General features: G+C 43.3%; 1 protein-coding gene across 9 annotated transcripts in view; it reads right to left on the minus strand.

The window, feature by feature from the left end:
- Nucleotides 1–17,758, minus strand: part of DOCK3 (dedicator of cytokinesis 3) — a 568,909-nt gene that overhangs the window by 65,803 nt on the left and 485,348 nt on the right. For 7 of the 9 annotated variants that reach the window (XM_082702073.1, XM_082702078.1, XM_082702075.1 and 4 more), the window contains exons 22-27: nucleotides 17,337–17,418; nucleotides 12,708–12,878; nucleotides 9,621–9,813; nucleotides 6,649–6,776; nucleotides 4,112–4,258; nucleotides 2,076–2,174 (exon numbers count right to left, since the gene is read on the minus strand). In XM_082702073.1, coding sequence (XP_082558199.1) covers nucleotides 2,076–2,174; nucleotides 4,112–4,258; nucleotides 6,649–6,776; nucleotides 9,621–9,813; nucleotides 12,708–12,878; nucleotides 17,337–17,418 — 820 coding nt within the window. The remainder of the gene's footprint in view (nucleotides 1–2,075; nucleotides 2,175–4,111; nucleotides 4,259–6,648; nucleotides 6,777–9,620; nucleotides 9,814–12,707; nucleotides 12,879–17,336; nucleotides 17,419–17,758) is intronic. The other 2 variants (XM_082702076.1, XM_082702074.1) reach the window with 1 other exon arrangement.

A 17,758-nucleotide genomic window follows, 5' to 3' on the forward strand; every position in this document is an offset into this window, starting at 1 on the left:
TTACTTAGCAGTAATAAAGAAGAGTACATTACTGATTTAAACAAAAATGTATGTGTAAGTCAATCAGAGAGAGTCAGTTATCATATGGTTTCACTTATTCACAGCATAACAAATAGCATGGGGGACATGGGGAGTTAGAGAGGAGAAGGGAGTTGGGGGAAATTGCAAGGGGAGGTGAAACATGAGAGACTATGGACTCTGAAAAACAATCTGAGACGTCTGAAGGGGCGGGGGGTGGGAGGTTGGGAGAACCAGGTGGTGGGTATTATAGAGGGCACGGATTGCATGGAGCACTGGGTGTGGTGCAAAAATAATGAATACTGTTACGCTGAAAATAAATAAAAAATAAATTAAAAAAAATAAAAAAATGTATGTGAACTATATTGGAAGAATGAGAGGAAAGATGTGTGTGTATGTGAGAGGAGAGTCACCACGGGAAGAAGAAAATAGATAATAACTACCAGTTAAAATTTAAAATGGCAATAGAAGCTTAAAGAACAGCAGAAGAGTTCAAAGTGACTGCTTTTGGGGAATAGAAACCAGACATGGGTCAGGTTGAACCAGGAAACCACCATTTTACATTATAAGCTTTGTAATGTGCTTTGGCTCTTAAGATTGTGTATATATATACATGGTATATTAACTACACTGAAATTAAAAATTTAAAAACCCTTAAAGTTCTGGGTATAGTGCTTGCACATAGCAGGCTTTCAATAAGTGAATAAAAAATTTAAAATTAGAAAATGTGTACATATTGCTGTTATAAAAATAAAATTTTAATTAAAAAGTAAGAGAATGATGTCAGCCTGGGCTTCTGACTACGAACCAGTTAGTAGGACACACAAAAGATGAAAATTATCTAGAACAGCCAACCCTCAATTTTCAGGCTCTACACCCCAGCTCAAGTACTGCTTTGGTCTCTGGCTAACTTTTGGTTCCCTTCAAGGGCTATCAATCTACCCCCTCGTGCCCCCAAGAAGATAGGCTGACCTTACTGCAACGAGTTAATGACAACAATCTGCAGAGACCCATGCCTGTGGAAAGGCAGGCAAGATCAGATACTAGAAAGTGACACCTAGGGGAACCTGGGTGGCTCAGTTGGTTAAGCAACTGCCTTTGGCTCAGGTCATAATCCTGGAGTCTCAGGATTGAGTCCCACATTGGGCTCCCTGCTCCGTGGGGAGTCTGCTTCTCCTGCTGACCTTTCTCTGTTCTCATGCTCTCTCTATTTCTCTGTCTCTCAAATAAATAAATAAAATCTTCAAAAAAGAGAAAGTGACACCTAATACTAACTGATACAATACGATTAATAAAGGTCATTACAAATAAAAAACAGCATTACCATGAAATGCAAATGACTTGGTTCTGAATGGAGGCAGAGCATGCAACTAAAATTTGCAATAGTATATTTATCCAGGGATGAACTGAGTAGCACATTCTAAGGCAAAGACACACGCCCCAGCAATTCATCAGCAGCTAATACCACATGGAGCTTGGGAATGCTCTTCTGTCATGTGGCTCATGGGCCCATTTCTCTGCATTATCTGCCCCAGGGGGTCTGGATGCAGAATCTGGTAGCCAATGGGCAGTGCTTACTTCTGCTTTCTACAGGTCACATGCAGAAAATACACTTTAAGGAAGAAAAGTCATCACCATAATTATAATTATAGTTATTAAACAGTGAAGTCTTATTTGCAGTTATTAAACAGAAGTCTGATTGCAGTCTGATTTGCAAAATATAAGGTGGTCATTGAGTTCATCAGAAAGGGAAGAGTTCTTTTTTGTGGACAATTACTATGGCCTAGAGCAGCCTCCCATAGAGGCACATGGTCATAGGGTTGCTATCAGTCAGAGAAAACCTGCCAGTGTTACTGGGGTCTGTCTGTATAAGAACACTGCTGGCTTTCAGCTTCTGGAAGCCATACTCTCATAGCTGTAAAGTGGAGCTGGTGAACCCTTCACCCTAGGCAGAACTGGTCACTTGCACTCAGCCCCTGGTGGGGAAAAGGCTCATCTCAGCTGCATGCTTCTTGTCCTGGGTGAAAAGTCAGTTTTGAGGTAGGTTTGCTGCCCACCTTGAGTTCATCTTTGCTCTGGAAGTTGTCCAGGAGGTGCTGGTAGTGGGTGTCACACATCTGGCGGAGCAGCGAGAGAAGGCAGGACACGTACTCACCCTAGGGACCAACCAAAAAACAAAACAAAACAAAACAAAACAAACCACAAAACACTCAGCATAGCTAATCACATGGGCTTTGGTTTCCCCAATCCACAGAGGGCAAGGAGAGAAGGAAGGGTCTGAGATGGCCCCAATGATCATGAAAGGGAAGATGAGAACTCTGGCCCTGAGAATGAGTTTTCTTTTCTGCTAAGGGAGGCCGGAAGGGCTTGGGAGTTTTAATGAGACCTTAGCAGCATGGGGTTAATGGAAAACCTTAACCTGTAACAAAGAAGTACTGCAAAGTAAGACAGATAGCCTAGTTTTTTTTTCCTAGGAAATTTCTGGCTACACAGTCCTTTGTCACTATAAGTTACCAGGCCAGGATACTGAAGTCTAAAGGGGTTCCTCAGAACAGGGTTCTTGGCATTTTCTGGGCAGAATTGGGGCTCTTCCATTGTGCTGGGTTGGAGCAGCTCTTCTGTGAGGATTTCTTGGGCCCTCCCAGAGCTTACATGTGGTTACTGGACAGGAGGATGGAGACTGGTCAACGTAATTTTCTGGAAAGCAAAGAAGTCAAAACTAATCTTTATGAGAAGGTAAGTTATGGGCTTTAAGATACATAAAAATTTAAGGATTAAAAAATGAGTCATTAAAATTTCTTCAAATTCCAGCTGTGGTAACATGGAAGAAAATCTTGTTTTAAGGACTTCAAAAGACTTTTTACCATCTTATGGCAATTTTTGGCATGGAGCAGCCGGCCAGATGATTTTAAACTCATGGAAATCTGATAATAGTTTTTTATCTCTCAGAGCATTTCTAGACACATAAATCATTAGGCACATGTATGCAGAACATATACATGTATATGACCTCAGTTTTATGCAGAAAATGGGCACAATAAGCCATAATTTATATATCTGTTATGAGGATTGGAGGAATGAATGTACATGAGGCCTTTTCAGTGGAAAAGTCCAGCTCATAAAGATGTGCTTGGTAAATTATGCAGTTATTACCTTCTTCATTACATCTGTGTGATTTAGCATCGCTAAGTGAGTATTAGTCAAGTGCACAGAGCAGGGTTAGGCGCATGGCAAGCACTGTGTGGTTGTTGGAGAGAGGGTCAGGTTACCAGGACCTAGGAGGGTATGCACGTCTTCACCTGCAGCGAGAGTGCCCTCAGTAGGCACCCCCAAGGGAACAAACATTCCTTCTAAGCCCAGTGCCTCAGAACACATGCCTGTTCTCTGCTCTCCCTGCTCCCCCTAGCTTGATGGAGCTTGGCTTGCTCCCACAGAGGATTTACTTCAAAGAAGTCAGTGCAGCCTCCCATCTGCCAACTGGAAGATTCCATGCAATCTGCTTACTGAGTTCTAGCATCCAGGTTAGCAAGTCCACTCCGGGTAGAGGAGTGGCGGCTGTCTCTCTGCCCCTCTTGAGAGGCTTCCCTGGGCTGTTTCTCTTCTAATTGTCCAGTAATGCCAGTGCAAGTCTACCTCACCACAGTTTTCCTGATGCTAGACATTTGGAGATAAACACTGTGGACAAAAACACCTAATCTGTAGACCCCATCAAATTCTAAGAAAATTATTCTGTTGGGCAGCACATCATTTAGGAGAGCCTGCTCCTTGAAGGAAAAGTTACTATGTCTCTGCTTTATTCTACATAATGGAAAATGAATTGGCATAAAGGCAGTGGCCAACAGAGACAGTGTGCAGGAAAAGAGGAGACAAAGCATTCCCTGCAGCTGCCCTAGGGTAGACTTCAGGGACTAGGAACCTAGAGCTTTCTGAGTGGCCATGAGAACCAGGTGGGAGCGGGGAAGGGGGCAGCATGCCGACAACCATGCAGGAAGGCTGGTGGAGATGAGGGTGGTGCAATGAGGAGGTGGGGGTTGGTGTGGAGGAGCCCCAGGTTAGACAAGAAAGCAAGAAAACCTGAATGTTAGTTACTAACAGTGATCTCGGCTGTGCACTGCGGGCACCGCTGCCCTCTTACCGCCTCCTGAGCATGCGATTTGCTCATGATGGTGAGCAGAGTCTGCAAGAGCACATCCAAGAGGCTCTCCACCATCATTTCTACCTCCTCCATGACATCTGCCTCCTAGATCGAGCAGCAAGAGAGCACACCGTTAGCACCAGGCCAGGCTGTCACGCCCCCGGCAGCACTTACTAAGCCAGTTGCGTCAGGAGTGGTCTTCTCACTGGCTTCTTAACACTGAGCTCCGGTCTCACTGGCATGCAGTGTCAGGGAACCCGAGACAAGGGCTCTGAGGGGAGGGGTGTACAGACCTGCCTCTGTTGTCCTGGTATGTGGTGGCTGGGGCCTTCGCCTAACCCAGCACCACCTAACACCCATGGTTCTAACCTCAGGTAGATTCAATACAATGTACAGGGCAGAAGCGAGGGTCCTGAGTTACATGTTTTCTTTGGTTTCCCTAGAAAAGTCAGGAGAAAGTACAATGCTGCTGACGAACACTCTGAGAAAATGGGAAAGTATTCACGCCACAGGGTGTGGTGGTAGCATGTTTACTATTGCTGAGGCACAATGGCTAATGCTCAAACCAGTATCTCAGTCTTTAAGAGGACGGTTCTCTCCTCAGGGCTTTCTCCTTAGGTGAGGTCAAGCTTTGCTGGCCCAGTTGCTGCTCAGCATGGCTGCATCTCACTTTCAGCTCCTCAAGCATTCTTACCCATGGTCCCTGGTCTACCTGCAGGACTCTGGTCTCAAACGTCTATCTGGGGCAGCCTCACAAAAACAACAGGGTCTACCTCCTCACTCAGCTCTGTTTTCAGCCACCACACTGTGAATCTAGGAAGTCTGTGCTATCCTTTTACAGACCTCTCACCCTGAATCTCAAATCTTGTAGCCTGATTTATCTCACAGAGAGTCTCATTACCCCTTCTCTAGCCTCTTTATATTATTATTGGTATAAATGTCCATCTGTCCATCCATCCACCAATTCGTTACTCATTAAGCATTTGCCATGTGCCAGTCACTGTTTGTGAACCTGAGTATACAGAGGTGAACAAGAAAGATAGTATCTCTACTCTACTCTCATGGAGCTTAAGTTCCACCCCAACCCATACATTCAGGTCATCATACTGCGCCCCATTCCACATGAAAAATCTGAGCAGCTCCTGGGGCCAAAGTCCTCCTTTTCATCTGCTGAAGTGATTGTAACACTCTTACCTAGGATGTCTCTTGACTAGTTGTAAGCAACTAATTGCACCCAACTCTCTAGCTCCACAAAAACAATCAGACCTTCAGGTTTTTAATCTGTTTCCATTCTTCTCCTTCCCTTCATTTTCCTCTTCAATTTCTCTCCTTCCTTTAGCAATAAGCCTCCCACCTCAAGTCTGACCTTGGGTTCCTAATAGACCTTATGTGTCTAGTGTTGCCCCTCTGAGGCCTGGTGGGAAGAGAGCTGCCAAGACTTGCCTGGAGCCAAGAGAAAACAACAGGGCCACTACAACCACCACAAGTACTCTGCCAACTGAGGTCCCTGTTGCCAGATGGTACTTTAAGTCTGGACACCAGAGCACGCTATTGGTTCCTACATCCTACTCAAACCAACCACATTTTTTTTTTCCCAGGATCTCTCCTGCTCTACATAGATAGCCTAACCTCATACATACTTATCACCTCGCTACTGGCCTTCATTTTAAATGTGGCTGAAATTTTATTCTCCAGAAATGTGATCTCAATTTAATAAGATATTGTAATAAAAAACTCATTCTTGATCTCTTTCTTTACACTTTCCTATAGTTTATATATTTTCCCTAATATGCATTTCTTCTATTATATAAAATAAATATCATTAAAATAAATTCCTACCCTTATTCACGCCAGTTACGTGTCTTTCCTTCCTCCCCACTCCCCGCCCCCCACCGCCAACAGATCCCTTTTTAAAAGAAAAAGTAAAGAGGAAAGAAAGTAGGCAAAAGCATTATTAGTTGAAACCTCATCTTTAAAGTATGATTCTCCCATCCCATGAGGCTCAGAGCTCTTGTGGGCAACAATTATCTCTCGTACATCCTGACCTCATCTGGCATGGTATAGGAATGCCATATGGGTGGAATCAAGCTGCCAGGGAGCTGACAGAAAAGTCTGAACGAGCAAGCTGCCTCTCAGCCTGGGCCTGCCTCCCTGTGCTCGTGCCTGAGTATCCTCAGAACACTCCCAAGAACACAGGATTAATACCTTTTGATAGAAATAGAACATAGCACAGGATTGGGCTTTCTGGTGTTAGAGATAAGTACAATTCTAGATGGATTTATGGGAGCACAACTTTTTAAAATAGCAAAACTGTGTTGTGTGGAGAAGCCTGCTGGGCATACACAGGCCTCCATTCACTTGGGCACCTTCCTGTCACTGATGAAAGCTTCTGTGACTGAGAAATGTACAAAGTGATCTTTGTTGGCCTGCCTCTGGCTAAAGCAATACAAGACGGGCAGAGCTGAGGCGGGTTGAAGCGGGCGTGGGGCCACTACCAGAGAGCTGGTCTTGACGATGGAGAAGATGCTGCCAAGAATCCCTGAGCAGATGAGCAGCTCTTTCTGCTGCCTCAGGTGAAGGTGAATATGATGGAGAACCACAGGAAGCAGGATGCGGCGGGACTCTGAGGGAGAAAACACAAAGGTGAAGAAGCCCTTCAGAGGAGTACGAGCTACCTCCGGAAGCCAGTGGCACTGTGGGACTTCCCTGGTCTCAAAGCAAGAGGGGCTGAACCCGGTGCCAAACCTGGTGCCTAGCTGGAGGTCACTTCCTTCCCTTATGGGGGAAGGCCGAAAAGCCCACTTCCTAGACATTATAAGACTTCCCACAGCATTATCCTTCCATCTCTCTTTCCTTCTTTCTTATTTTAAGCCTAGTATCTATGGCATTTTGTGCAGGATGAACTTTAGGGCATTAATTCCAAATGAAATGTCTTTAATGACTAGATTCCAAATTAAAAGCTTAGCTTCCAGTGAAAATCCCATTTAAATGACACACCTAGTTCTATGAACTACTCTGACTGAACCTGTAGACTTGATGTGGATTATAACTGGCCACTCTTTATGATGCTCTGGCCAGGGACCTGGCACGAGCGTTTACTTGGTGGCAGCCATCAGGCCTACCTCCTTTTCCCCTCAGGCTTAGGGGACAGGCTTGGCCTGTCCGCAGCAGTGAAGGCAACACAGCAGGACTTTGTCTTGTCACAAACCTTTGATAAGTAGCTAATCCTTCTTGTCCTAACTTTTCTCCTCAATGTTACCTGAACAAAATTTTGTTGTTAGAACTCAGTCAGAAAGGCTGAATCCAGGTTCAAATTCCTTAATTAACTCACCTAAAGGGCCCATAGGTAGGTTGATTCCTCCTATGGGCTTGCTTTTCCCCATCTGTACCATGAGATGCTAATGGTCTTTTCTGCATTTCCTTCACAGGTGTGATGAGAAGACAAAGTGAACTACAGGTGTGAACACGTTTTTGGTGCTCTGTGCTCCTATGTGGTCAGTGACTGTGTGACTCTGCAGGTACCCTCCTACCTGGCCAGCATGATGTAGTCAGATTACCAGTAGCACAAACAAGCCAGGGCACTTTGGATTTATTTGACCATAGTCAAGTGTTCCAGATGAAATTCAGAAGGGAAATATTTTTTTTTTTCAGCCAAAGACAAATTACATGACTTATAAGAGATTTGGGGGCTGTCTTGTAAAATATCTAGAATGTATTTAAAGAAAATGGAATGACAGCTGTTCTATGCTTATTAGACAAAAGAGAAGTTCATAATACAATCGGCAGACCAAAATACTAACAGAGCAGTATTTATAATGTAAATATATAAAATAACTACTGCAGAGAAAATAGTAGTTTGTTACTGGAACCTGATAAAGAAAAGGCAAGACTGATGCGCTCTGAGAATGTAAGTGTTGCTTAAAAGACACCGTTGGTAAAAAATCTCACTTCAAGGGAACTGCTACAACTCAAGCATTCAATGAAGCAGAGATACAAATGAAAATCGGGTGGAGGCTTGTCTTCTCAAAACCCAGCTACATAGCTCCACTGCCACATAAAGTTTAAGAACAGTTTTTCTGGGGCGCCTGGGTGGCTCAGTGGGTTAAGCCTCTGCCTTCAGCTCAGGTCATGATCTCAGGGTCCTGGGATCAAGTTCCCCATTGGGCTCTCTGCTTGGCGGGGATTCTGCTTCCCCCTCTCTCTCTGCTTGCCTCTCCCTACTTGTGATCTCTCTCTGTGTCAAATAAATAAATAAAATCTTTTAAAAAAAGATAAAAAAAAATCCAGTTTTTCTTAAGTGATTATGGGAAGCAGCAGGTACATACAAAAACATCGGAAATAAAGGGTGTCAGTGAGGGAAGTCTGCTGTCCCCCTCCCCATATATTTGAAAGCATCTTCTTTAAGCAGTGCACAAAGCCTGCACATACGCAGTAGCCTCAGTGCCAATGCATCCAAACCTGGGATAAAATTCTCCAGCCCAGGAACTGGTGAAGAGAGAAGTGTTTACTATAAGGACTTACTGGTAGAGAAAAGCTGACTTTCTTGGTGGTGGCTTTGCCATGAATCATAACCTACACTGGTAGAGTTAAGTTAAAGGGGACATTTATTCAGCATTGCAATTGTGTGTAGTACTTGGTTGAGAGATCATTGTTCTTATACTTTAAATGTAGAACAAAAAATTTTACTACCCAAAATTCTAATTATAAAAATTCTAATAATTGTTTTGTTAGCATTTCAGATTTATTTCTGCGACCTAGAAATTTATTCTATGATTATGACACTCTATTTAAAGGATACGGCTCATACTGATCTTAACATTTGGCCATTGAATATCTGGCACCCCTGCCAGGCTGATCATGCTGAATATGGTTTCAGGTATGAATACAGAGTTCTTCCAAAAAGGTAGTTTGGGCTGCTCATTATTTGCTAGGCTGTCCTGACCTCTTGGGGAGTGGAGGGCTCATGGTCCATCTCTTAACTGATGCTTAGAGGCTCTTTCAGAGATAGGCAAGGAGTCTATCTGACTGGTGTGACAAGGAACAAAGTAAACACAGTGGGTCTTCGGGGCCCCCTTTCAGGGTCTCTCTTATTTCCTTGACTTACACTTATCGTTTTGGGCTGCACCCTTCTCTTGTGTTCCCTCTCCTTTCCCTCTGCTTTCTCATCCTGCTGGGGGTGTGGCAGTTCCTGCTCTTGGCTGCTGGTTAGACTTGTGGGTTTGCAGGTTGCTCTGCAGGCCACTGCATGGGCATGGCCCAGGCTGTGGGTTCCTAGGGATGAATCATGAGTGAGGCAGTAGGCTTCCATCTTGGCTGCATTATCTAACATAGTTTCCCAAACCCTCTGCATTTTTAGGGCCACAGGCTTCTTGCCTGAACACTGTTAAATGGATCCTTTGATTACCATTTGATAATTACCCTAGAAAAGAAGAAAGGTGAGTCTGACTCTCATCCCAACTTGATTTACCTGAGAAAGAAAACAGGCGGCTATCCACAGTCCTGGCGATCGACTGGAGCTTCACCACATCCATTGACTGCCCAATGTGCACTGTACTGGGCATGCTCCCCAGAGTCCCTCTTACAAACTCTGCCACCTCCTGCACGGTGAACATTTGCAGCAGCTCGTCAAAGATAGTTGGGAAGGAATTAAGGAGTGCAGCCTGCAGAAGCAAGTGAGCCCGTGGTTAGGGTGCAGTTAGGTGTCTATCTCACATGCTCAGACAATCATGTGGAGTCAAGACGCTGAATAGTCACTGCAGCACCCTAGCCTCATAGGGGTTCCTCCTGGGCCTTTGACTCCACGCATCATTATTGCACTCCTGGGGCATAGAACAGAGTAGCAAAAAGGAAACTAAAACAAGAATATTTGCTGGGGCCCAGGCCACTTGAAGCTTTCATAACTTGCCAATATATTTGCTGGCAAGAGAAGGGAATAAAAAAAAAAAAAAGAAATCAGCTCAATATGGCTTAATAGCCATAGCTGTTTTGCTCATAAAATGGATTTAGATTTTTTGTCTGTCTCTATGATCAAACTCTCAACATTCTAATTTTGGTCTCAAATTCAAGCCAGGGACTGCTCGAATCAAATATAGCGGAGAGAACTGAGCACCACCAAGCAGCATGAGCTGAGCTCCGCTCATAGCTCTGTAGCCAGCAATCAAGCTCTGAGAATGGGACCATTTTCCCAAGATAGAGACATTTATTTGAAACCATGAAATCTAAAGACTTTGTAAATCGTGTCCTTCTGTGATGCTTGGCAGTGTCAAGTGTAAATCCACAAGGATGGAGAAGGTGTGGGTTTAGTCAGCTAGGGGCTCTCGAGAACCGGTGGTTACATTGGCAGAGAATTCAGCAACTGGTGGAAGTGTGTGTTTGGAGACTTCTCTTCATGGATCTCAGCTCTGGTAGACCCATGAAGTGGTTTCTTCAGGACAATCTTATAACAGTTCCAGAGCCTTTCAGAGATGGGGTAGTATAGGAGAAAGAGAACGGGCTGTGGAATTAGACAAACATGAGTACACCTCTCAGCTTTACTAATTGTCTGTCATATAACCTTCAGCGAGTTACTGCCTAATACTCTGTTTTCTCATCTATAAAATGAGGATGATGTTATCACTTGTCTCCTGGTATTGGTATGAAAAAAATTAGATGCATGAAGTTTATTTCCAGCAGAGTGGCCAGCACATCATTGGTCTTTGAGAAATACTGGTCCTCCCTTTCTTGGGTCTACCTGGTAGCAACATGAAGGCGGCTTTCCTCCCTCTCAGTCCTCTTACACAATTAACCCAGAATTCACACAGGGGAATGGAGAGTCACTGTGAGACAAGAAGGTGAGAGTGCATTCCTCCCATGTGGCATGTAGTGAAAAGGGGGTGGGGGAAGTGTGGACTATTTTCCTCGACTGCTTCATTAGGCAGTAGACACTGGCCTAGAGCGAGTAAAAATTTATGCCATGGGAAACAGATCTGTTATCATACTGCAGTCTGTGTTCAGGGCCGGGCAGTCATACTGCAGTTTGCCGGGCCCAAGGACAGAACTTAAATGAATTCTGTCTACAGATTTATAACTCCCTGGAATATCAAAGAGATTTTTTTTGGTGCAGAAATTAGAACAGCAAAAGAACATATAATCATAAGCAGTTAGATATAAAAGACAAAGGGGAAAAAGCAGGTCTTTCATAATACACATCAAAGAGTAAATATTCTCGTAAATGTTGAGATTTCCTACACTTATGCATCAGGACAGAAGGACAACTGCACCTGAACATCTCCTAGTGGTCAGAAGCAAAGACATAAAATCTGACTGAACCATGGACTTGCTGAGAGATCTGAAAATCGTAAAACATGAGCCTGACGCCAAAGAAGCAGGTCTGCTCTTGACTAGATCTGAGCTCTCCTGATGTGACAGGAACATGCCACTGAGTACAAGGCATTGCCAAGTTCTCAGAAAGCATATCTGCCTTGTTCTGCTAGCTACCTCTGCGCCCCTTCATCTCTGTATACTGAGGGGAAGAGTAGGTGTCCTGGGCCTTTGTTGGCAGGAACAGATGGGCGGGAGGAGGAAGATGAGCTGTGTGGGGTACTTCAGAAGGGAGACCATGGAATGACCCTTTTTAAAAATAGAGACACTTGGAAACCTTGAGGAATTCCCTCTTTTACAAAGTCTAGCTCACAGTTGTTCACCTGTTCTCTGGACCAAGGGGCTTAAAGCCAGTTGGCATCAAGGGCATCATAGGGTCATGTGGAAAAGAAAAAAAATGGAATATTCCAATTTTAAAGGAGATATTTAAACACACATTTGTACTCATGACAGTCCTGGCAGCAACTGAATGAATGGATGGGAGAGCGATCTTTTGAGTAATAACTGGCTTCAAAAAAAATCAAAGAAATACATCTATTAGAGAAAATTCTGACATTTATGTATAAGAGAGAATAACCCCCTTGTGATTGTGGTAATAAACAATATCCTTGAACCTTTCTAGGGTAAGGCTATCTGGAAAAGGTAACAGATTAACTGACTGGACATTTTTAATATAAAGAAACAAATTTTCTTCCCACATTGATATTTCTAATAGAACCTGATCTTAATTATTAACCAAAGTTTTCTAGTTGTTTCTGCCCATTTTATTCTTAACTTCTGGAATGGATAAGTATTCATCTAAGGCTTATTTTTTAAGGTTTTTAAAAAATTAACACAGTAACTGGGAAACAAAATTCTCTATACATTCTGAATATCCCCTTTAAATAAGATGCTCATAAATGACAAATAGCATGGTTTAGCTAAATAAATTTGGCCTAAAGAGGGCTTCTGAGAATAAAGTTGTGCTTCTTCACCATAAAGCCACTGGGCTGTTTTATATTTGGCAGTTGGGGCAGAGCTGGCTTTGAAGTAAAAGTAGCATTGTGTTCCATTAGTTATTTCCTTGCAAATCACCCCTCACCCAGCACACAGGAGTTTGGCAGGGCTTCTTCAACTCCAGAAGCCAGAGGACAAAGAAACCACCTGCTAAGGCAGACAAGAATCCAGCAGCAAAACTTCCCTGCAGCTCACAGACCTGAGTGAAAAGGAGTGTTTCTGAGTTTCTGCTGTCCAGACTGAGCACAAACCGGATGGACTGGAAAAGTTCTTGGATGCTGGACCGGAACTGTTCTTCTTCCATCCCGCAGGTGGCTCGGGAATACAGGATCCTGGATTGCACAATAAACTTGAAAAGGTACTCCAAGGCCTGGAGGTGTGGGAGCAAAAGGGATAGAGATGTGTTGAAGATAGTCAACAACTCACACAGCAGGGAATAAAGGGCTATGTAACCGTAAATTCTACCAAAATCAGGTGATGGGCAAATTTCAACCGTGGAGACAAGCACTTTTTTTTTTTTTTTTAAGTTTTTCTCAAAAGTCCAAATGGTCACTGAGCAGCAGCTGTCTTCTTACTGAGACAATCACCTAATTAATTCACCACTGTTTTTGTGATTCTGGAAATGAGGAACCATAGACTGTTATGGGAGTAGCTGAATTCAAGCACATACAGGATCAAAAGAAAATTTAGTATCTTTGCATTTGTTTTTTCAAGTCTGGAAATAAGAGGTTTCAAAAGCAATGATGTAGCTTCTTTTACATTTGTTCCATGAAGGGAAAGTCCTTAAGGAATCTTCTGCACCTTTGAGATACAGCTAGGCCCTGACATGGTGCCAGCCTTCTTGCTGGGGTCAAGTCTGGAGAAAACTTGCCCCAAGCAGCACAGCCCGAGGGGACCTGACACATTCACTCTTCATCTTCTTCAATACATGGCACCTTCCATACATAATTTTTGATGAATGTAGGAGATCAAGCTCCCATAACATGTTTTAGGAGCAGAATCTAATTCTGAGGAGTTCCTGCCGCTTGGCCCATGCTTACGAGCACAGTAATTATCTTTTTAAAAGAACAGACTGAAAATCCAAGCCTATGCTTTCCAATCAAAGAAATGCCACAGATTTCCCAGACACTGGAAAGGCAGAGACACCGGGAAGAAACTTATTCAAGGATGAAACAAACGGAGTTCAGCTACTTGAAATTTATAATAGGAAATAATTCTCAAGCTACCTTTTATGACATATGCATATATCAGAAGGTTTGTTTTGTGGCCCATATAGAATTCAGTTGGCATTGTAGAATGGCTAGGTTGGAAAAATGCATCTTTCAAGGTTTGCACCAGTAGAAAAAAATCACAGTGTGTGCCTTCATCAGCATAAATGTTACAGCCTCTGTTCTATTAGCCTTTTAATGCCTGGTCTGAAATCTGTATTACATACTCTAATTTTAAAAAGGAAAATGTTTTCCTCATGACCAGTTTTTTTTTCAGTTTGATACAGCTAACAGGAGAGATGTACTGAATGGCTTGAAACATCTACTACTTTTACAGTGAAAGGCAGAAGCAGATAGCAAAATTGCTTGCACTTCCTGGTCATGAGTGGTGGAGCCTATGAAATTTGTTCAAAATTCAAGGGTCCTCCCAACACTGTGCAGAGACAATGGAAAACATAACTGTGGGTGAAGCATCTGCTCTGTCCAGTTCTACTTAAGTTCATAAACTTGAAAGGCAAAGAGATCCTACAAGTTATTACAACCTTTCTATCACTAAGAAGATCCATCGTGCCTTCTCTTTCCTCTTCATGGTTCCTTGGGGGGACCTGAGGTAGCGAAAAGTGTGCTATCTTTTTAGGATACCTTGCCAAATGCCATCCTCAAACCCACCAAAGATACCTTCTACAGGCCATTCACAAGGGAACAAATAAAATAACCAAGTAAGAAAACAAAGGACTCTTTATTTTCATCTTCCTTAGTGGTCAAACTTTCTTCGAAAGGCCATGACTTCGAAAGTGAAAGGAAGAGATGGGATATAGGGGGCAAGATGTATCGAATTAAGAGTAATAAAGAAGAATAGGGGGTTTCCTGGTCCACACCTTATCACACCAGAATGAGAGCTGCCAGGCCAGGACCGTGTGTATCCTGTGAAGGATGAAAAGAAGATTGGATAGTGGTCAAGAGGACTTATCAAATAAAATTTGATGAAGATGGGGAAATGACCTGACAAAACCTTATTGAATGCATTATTATGAGATATCAAGCAAATAAGCCTGAAATGATGAGAATAAGTATAAGAGTACCTCAGAAAAGTACTCCCTCAAAGGGACCTCTTGCTTCTCTCCACCCAAACCTGATCTTCCTGAAGTACATCTCCCAAAGTAACCAACCCAGCTGATCTAGCCACAGCCTCAGAGCCTCAGTTCTTTCTTTCTGTCACCTCCCATCCAATTCAACAGTTGAAATCCCCTGCTTTGGTCACATCAGACACTATTTTGGTTGCTTGAAAACTCAAGCTTCCTAGATTTTTTTTTTTTTAAAGAGGGAGAGAGAGGAAGGGGAAGAGCAGATGGAGAGAGAATCTTAAGCAGGTGCGATGCCTATTGCAGAGCCTGATGTGGGACTCAATCTCACAACCCTGAGGTCATGACCCGAGCTGAAATCAAGAGTTGGAAGTTTAACTGGCTGAGCCACCCGGGCACCCCTCCCCCTGCCATGAGGCTTTTAAACATGCTGTTTCCTCTGTCTGGAGTACTTATCCCTCAGCTCTGAACATTAATTTCAGCTCAGAGGTCACCTCATCAGAGAGGTTTTCCCTAAAATCTTGATCTGAAGTAAAACTTCCTCTCCAGCCAGTCTATCCCATGATCCTGTTGATTCCCTTCATAGTATTCATCAAAGTTTTTTTTTTTTTTTTCACTGACTTTGTATATTTATTCGTGTTATATGTTTGCCTGTCTTTCCAAAGAACTTGTATGGAAGTGTTGTAAAGGCCTAGCCTTTTCTGCTTAGGCCCCTGCTGAGTCCCCAGTGGCTCCTACAGTGTTGGACCCATGGCAGCTATGAAGCAACATCAAGTGACTGACTGAATGAATGATTCTTAGGAGAAAACAACTTTTTCTGTGATGGCTTCTCCAGTATCCTGAGCAACTCATTTTGAGACTCAAAGAGAACCCTTTCAATTTAACTCAACTTTTATCTTCTCAAATATCATATGAGACACCTAACAGGTACTGGGTTAAGAGACGAACAGAATCTAGGCCCTGCTCTCACATCACACTCAGAATCCTGCTCTACACCTGTGCTCCTGTGTGCTTCATTGGGGAAGTTTTCTTCAAGAGGAGAGGCCTGTCTTACTCGACTCATCTTTGTATCCTAGCACCCACAATAGATGCTGACTGCTTTGTTGATATGTATTATATGAAGGAGCACAGAAATAACAATTGTGGGCTTTGATTTTTACAGAATGTACATAGAAGAAGCAGGGGAACACAATCATGATTTGATTTTGCCTTCAGTCTGATGATACTTGGGGAAACAACTGTCTCACCTGTTACCCTGTGGACAAGAACAGCAAAAGCACAGGCCCAGTAGTACTCGCAGCAGATGATGTGAAATTAAAAGGGGACAGAGAAAAAGCAGAACAACTTTGTTGCCATTCTTCTTTTATTGCTAACTGGAAAGGGTAGGAAAGACATGCTTAAGAACAATTTTTTAAAAAAAGTAACTCAAGAACACGAAAATGTAGGGGTGGAAAGGGAGAAAGCTTGGACTTGTGAGTTCCAGAGGATATGGCAGCTTTCTTTAAATAGCTATCTGGAGAACTGTCGAGCAAAAGAGGGATCAACACTCTCATAGATGATTCTCTATGGTAGAAGCAGTACCATGAAAAGAAGTTACCAGAAGTGAAGTTAACTCACAATGAGGATGGTTCCCCCAAAACTGGAGCTGCCTAGAAATGCAAAAGGCTGCCTTATTGTGGAACCTGTCCATGCAGGGGTGCTGCCATGGAGGACCCGGGGTTCCTCCAAAGGTTAAGGTTTTAAGATTATCTTCTTTTCAATATATCCATATATAGTGCATTTATACTCAGCTCTTTCCACTTAAAACAGTTCTAAAAGAACACAATGTGTAGTAACCACTGAACAAGGGAAAGTGTTGGAAGATCTTAATTCTTTTTAGAAAATCATTTATTTATTTATTTTTAAATTTCTTTCCAGCGTAACAGTATTCATTGTTTTTGCACCACACCCAGTGCTCCATGCAATGCGTGCCCTCCTTAATACCCACCACCTGGCTCCCCCAACCTCCCACCCCCACCCCTTCAAAACCCTCAGGTTGTTTTTCAGAGTCCATAGTCCCTCATGGTTCACCTCCCCTTCCAATTTCCCCCAACTCCCTTCTCCTCTCCATCTCCCCATGTCCTCCATGTTATTTCTTATGCTCCGCAAATAAGTGAAACCATATGATAACTGACTCTCTCTGCTTGACTTATTTAATTCTAATCACTGCTGTCACCAACACTAGTTTAGAAGGAGATATGATGCTTTGGCCACTGGAAGCAGAGATGGATGCTGTTGGCAACAACCAGACAGGAAGGACGGCCAGGAGCTCCATGCTCACCATCCATCCTTCTGGCCTTAAGATAACATTATTAGGCATAAAGATATTCTGGGGCAAAATCAAGGTGAGGAACAGGGACTCACGTGGTCCCAGGTGTTCCTAAAAGCAGGCCAGTGTCCTAGGATGTCTACACTTGTCCTGCATGCTATAAACCATTGCCATTACTGACAAACAGCTGCAGGGTGGGCCCTTTGTGTATAGTGAGCTCAGTACATTACCCGCATGGCTTCCTGAATGTGGTCCTGTCGAATCAGTTCTGCTGAGCAGTCCATGTACCACTTCAAACAGCGGATGAGCTCCCTGGGAAAGAGAACAGTTCCAGAAACCCCCACTTTAATTCAAAAGAAATGCCGCTTGAAATTTCTGCAGCCCAGAATTAGCCACACAGGAATAATATGCTGCTGATGAGTCAGAACGGAGCGATGGGTCCATTACAGCTGTGGGATCTCCAGTTCATCTGAGATCAGACAACATACCTCACTCAGACAACATACCTCATTCACAGAGTTGCTGCATTTTAATGAGCAATTATAATCATTCTTTCTCACTCTCCCTGACACACATTTCTTCTTTAATTATAAGAAAGTTTCCCCAAAGTCCTGGACTTTGCATACATAATTGTTTTGTCTAAACTTGCTGC

The sequence above is a fragment of the Mustela nivalis genome (assembly GCF_964662115.1).
Source record: "Mustela nivalis genome assembly, chromosome: 1".
NCBI classification, from domain to species: domain Eukaryota; kingdom Metazoa; phylum Chordata; class Mammalia; order Carnivora; family Mustelidae; genus Mustela; species Mustela nivalis.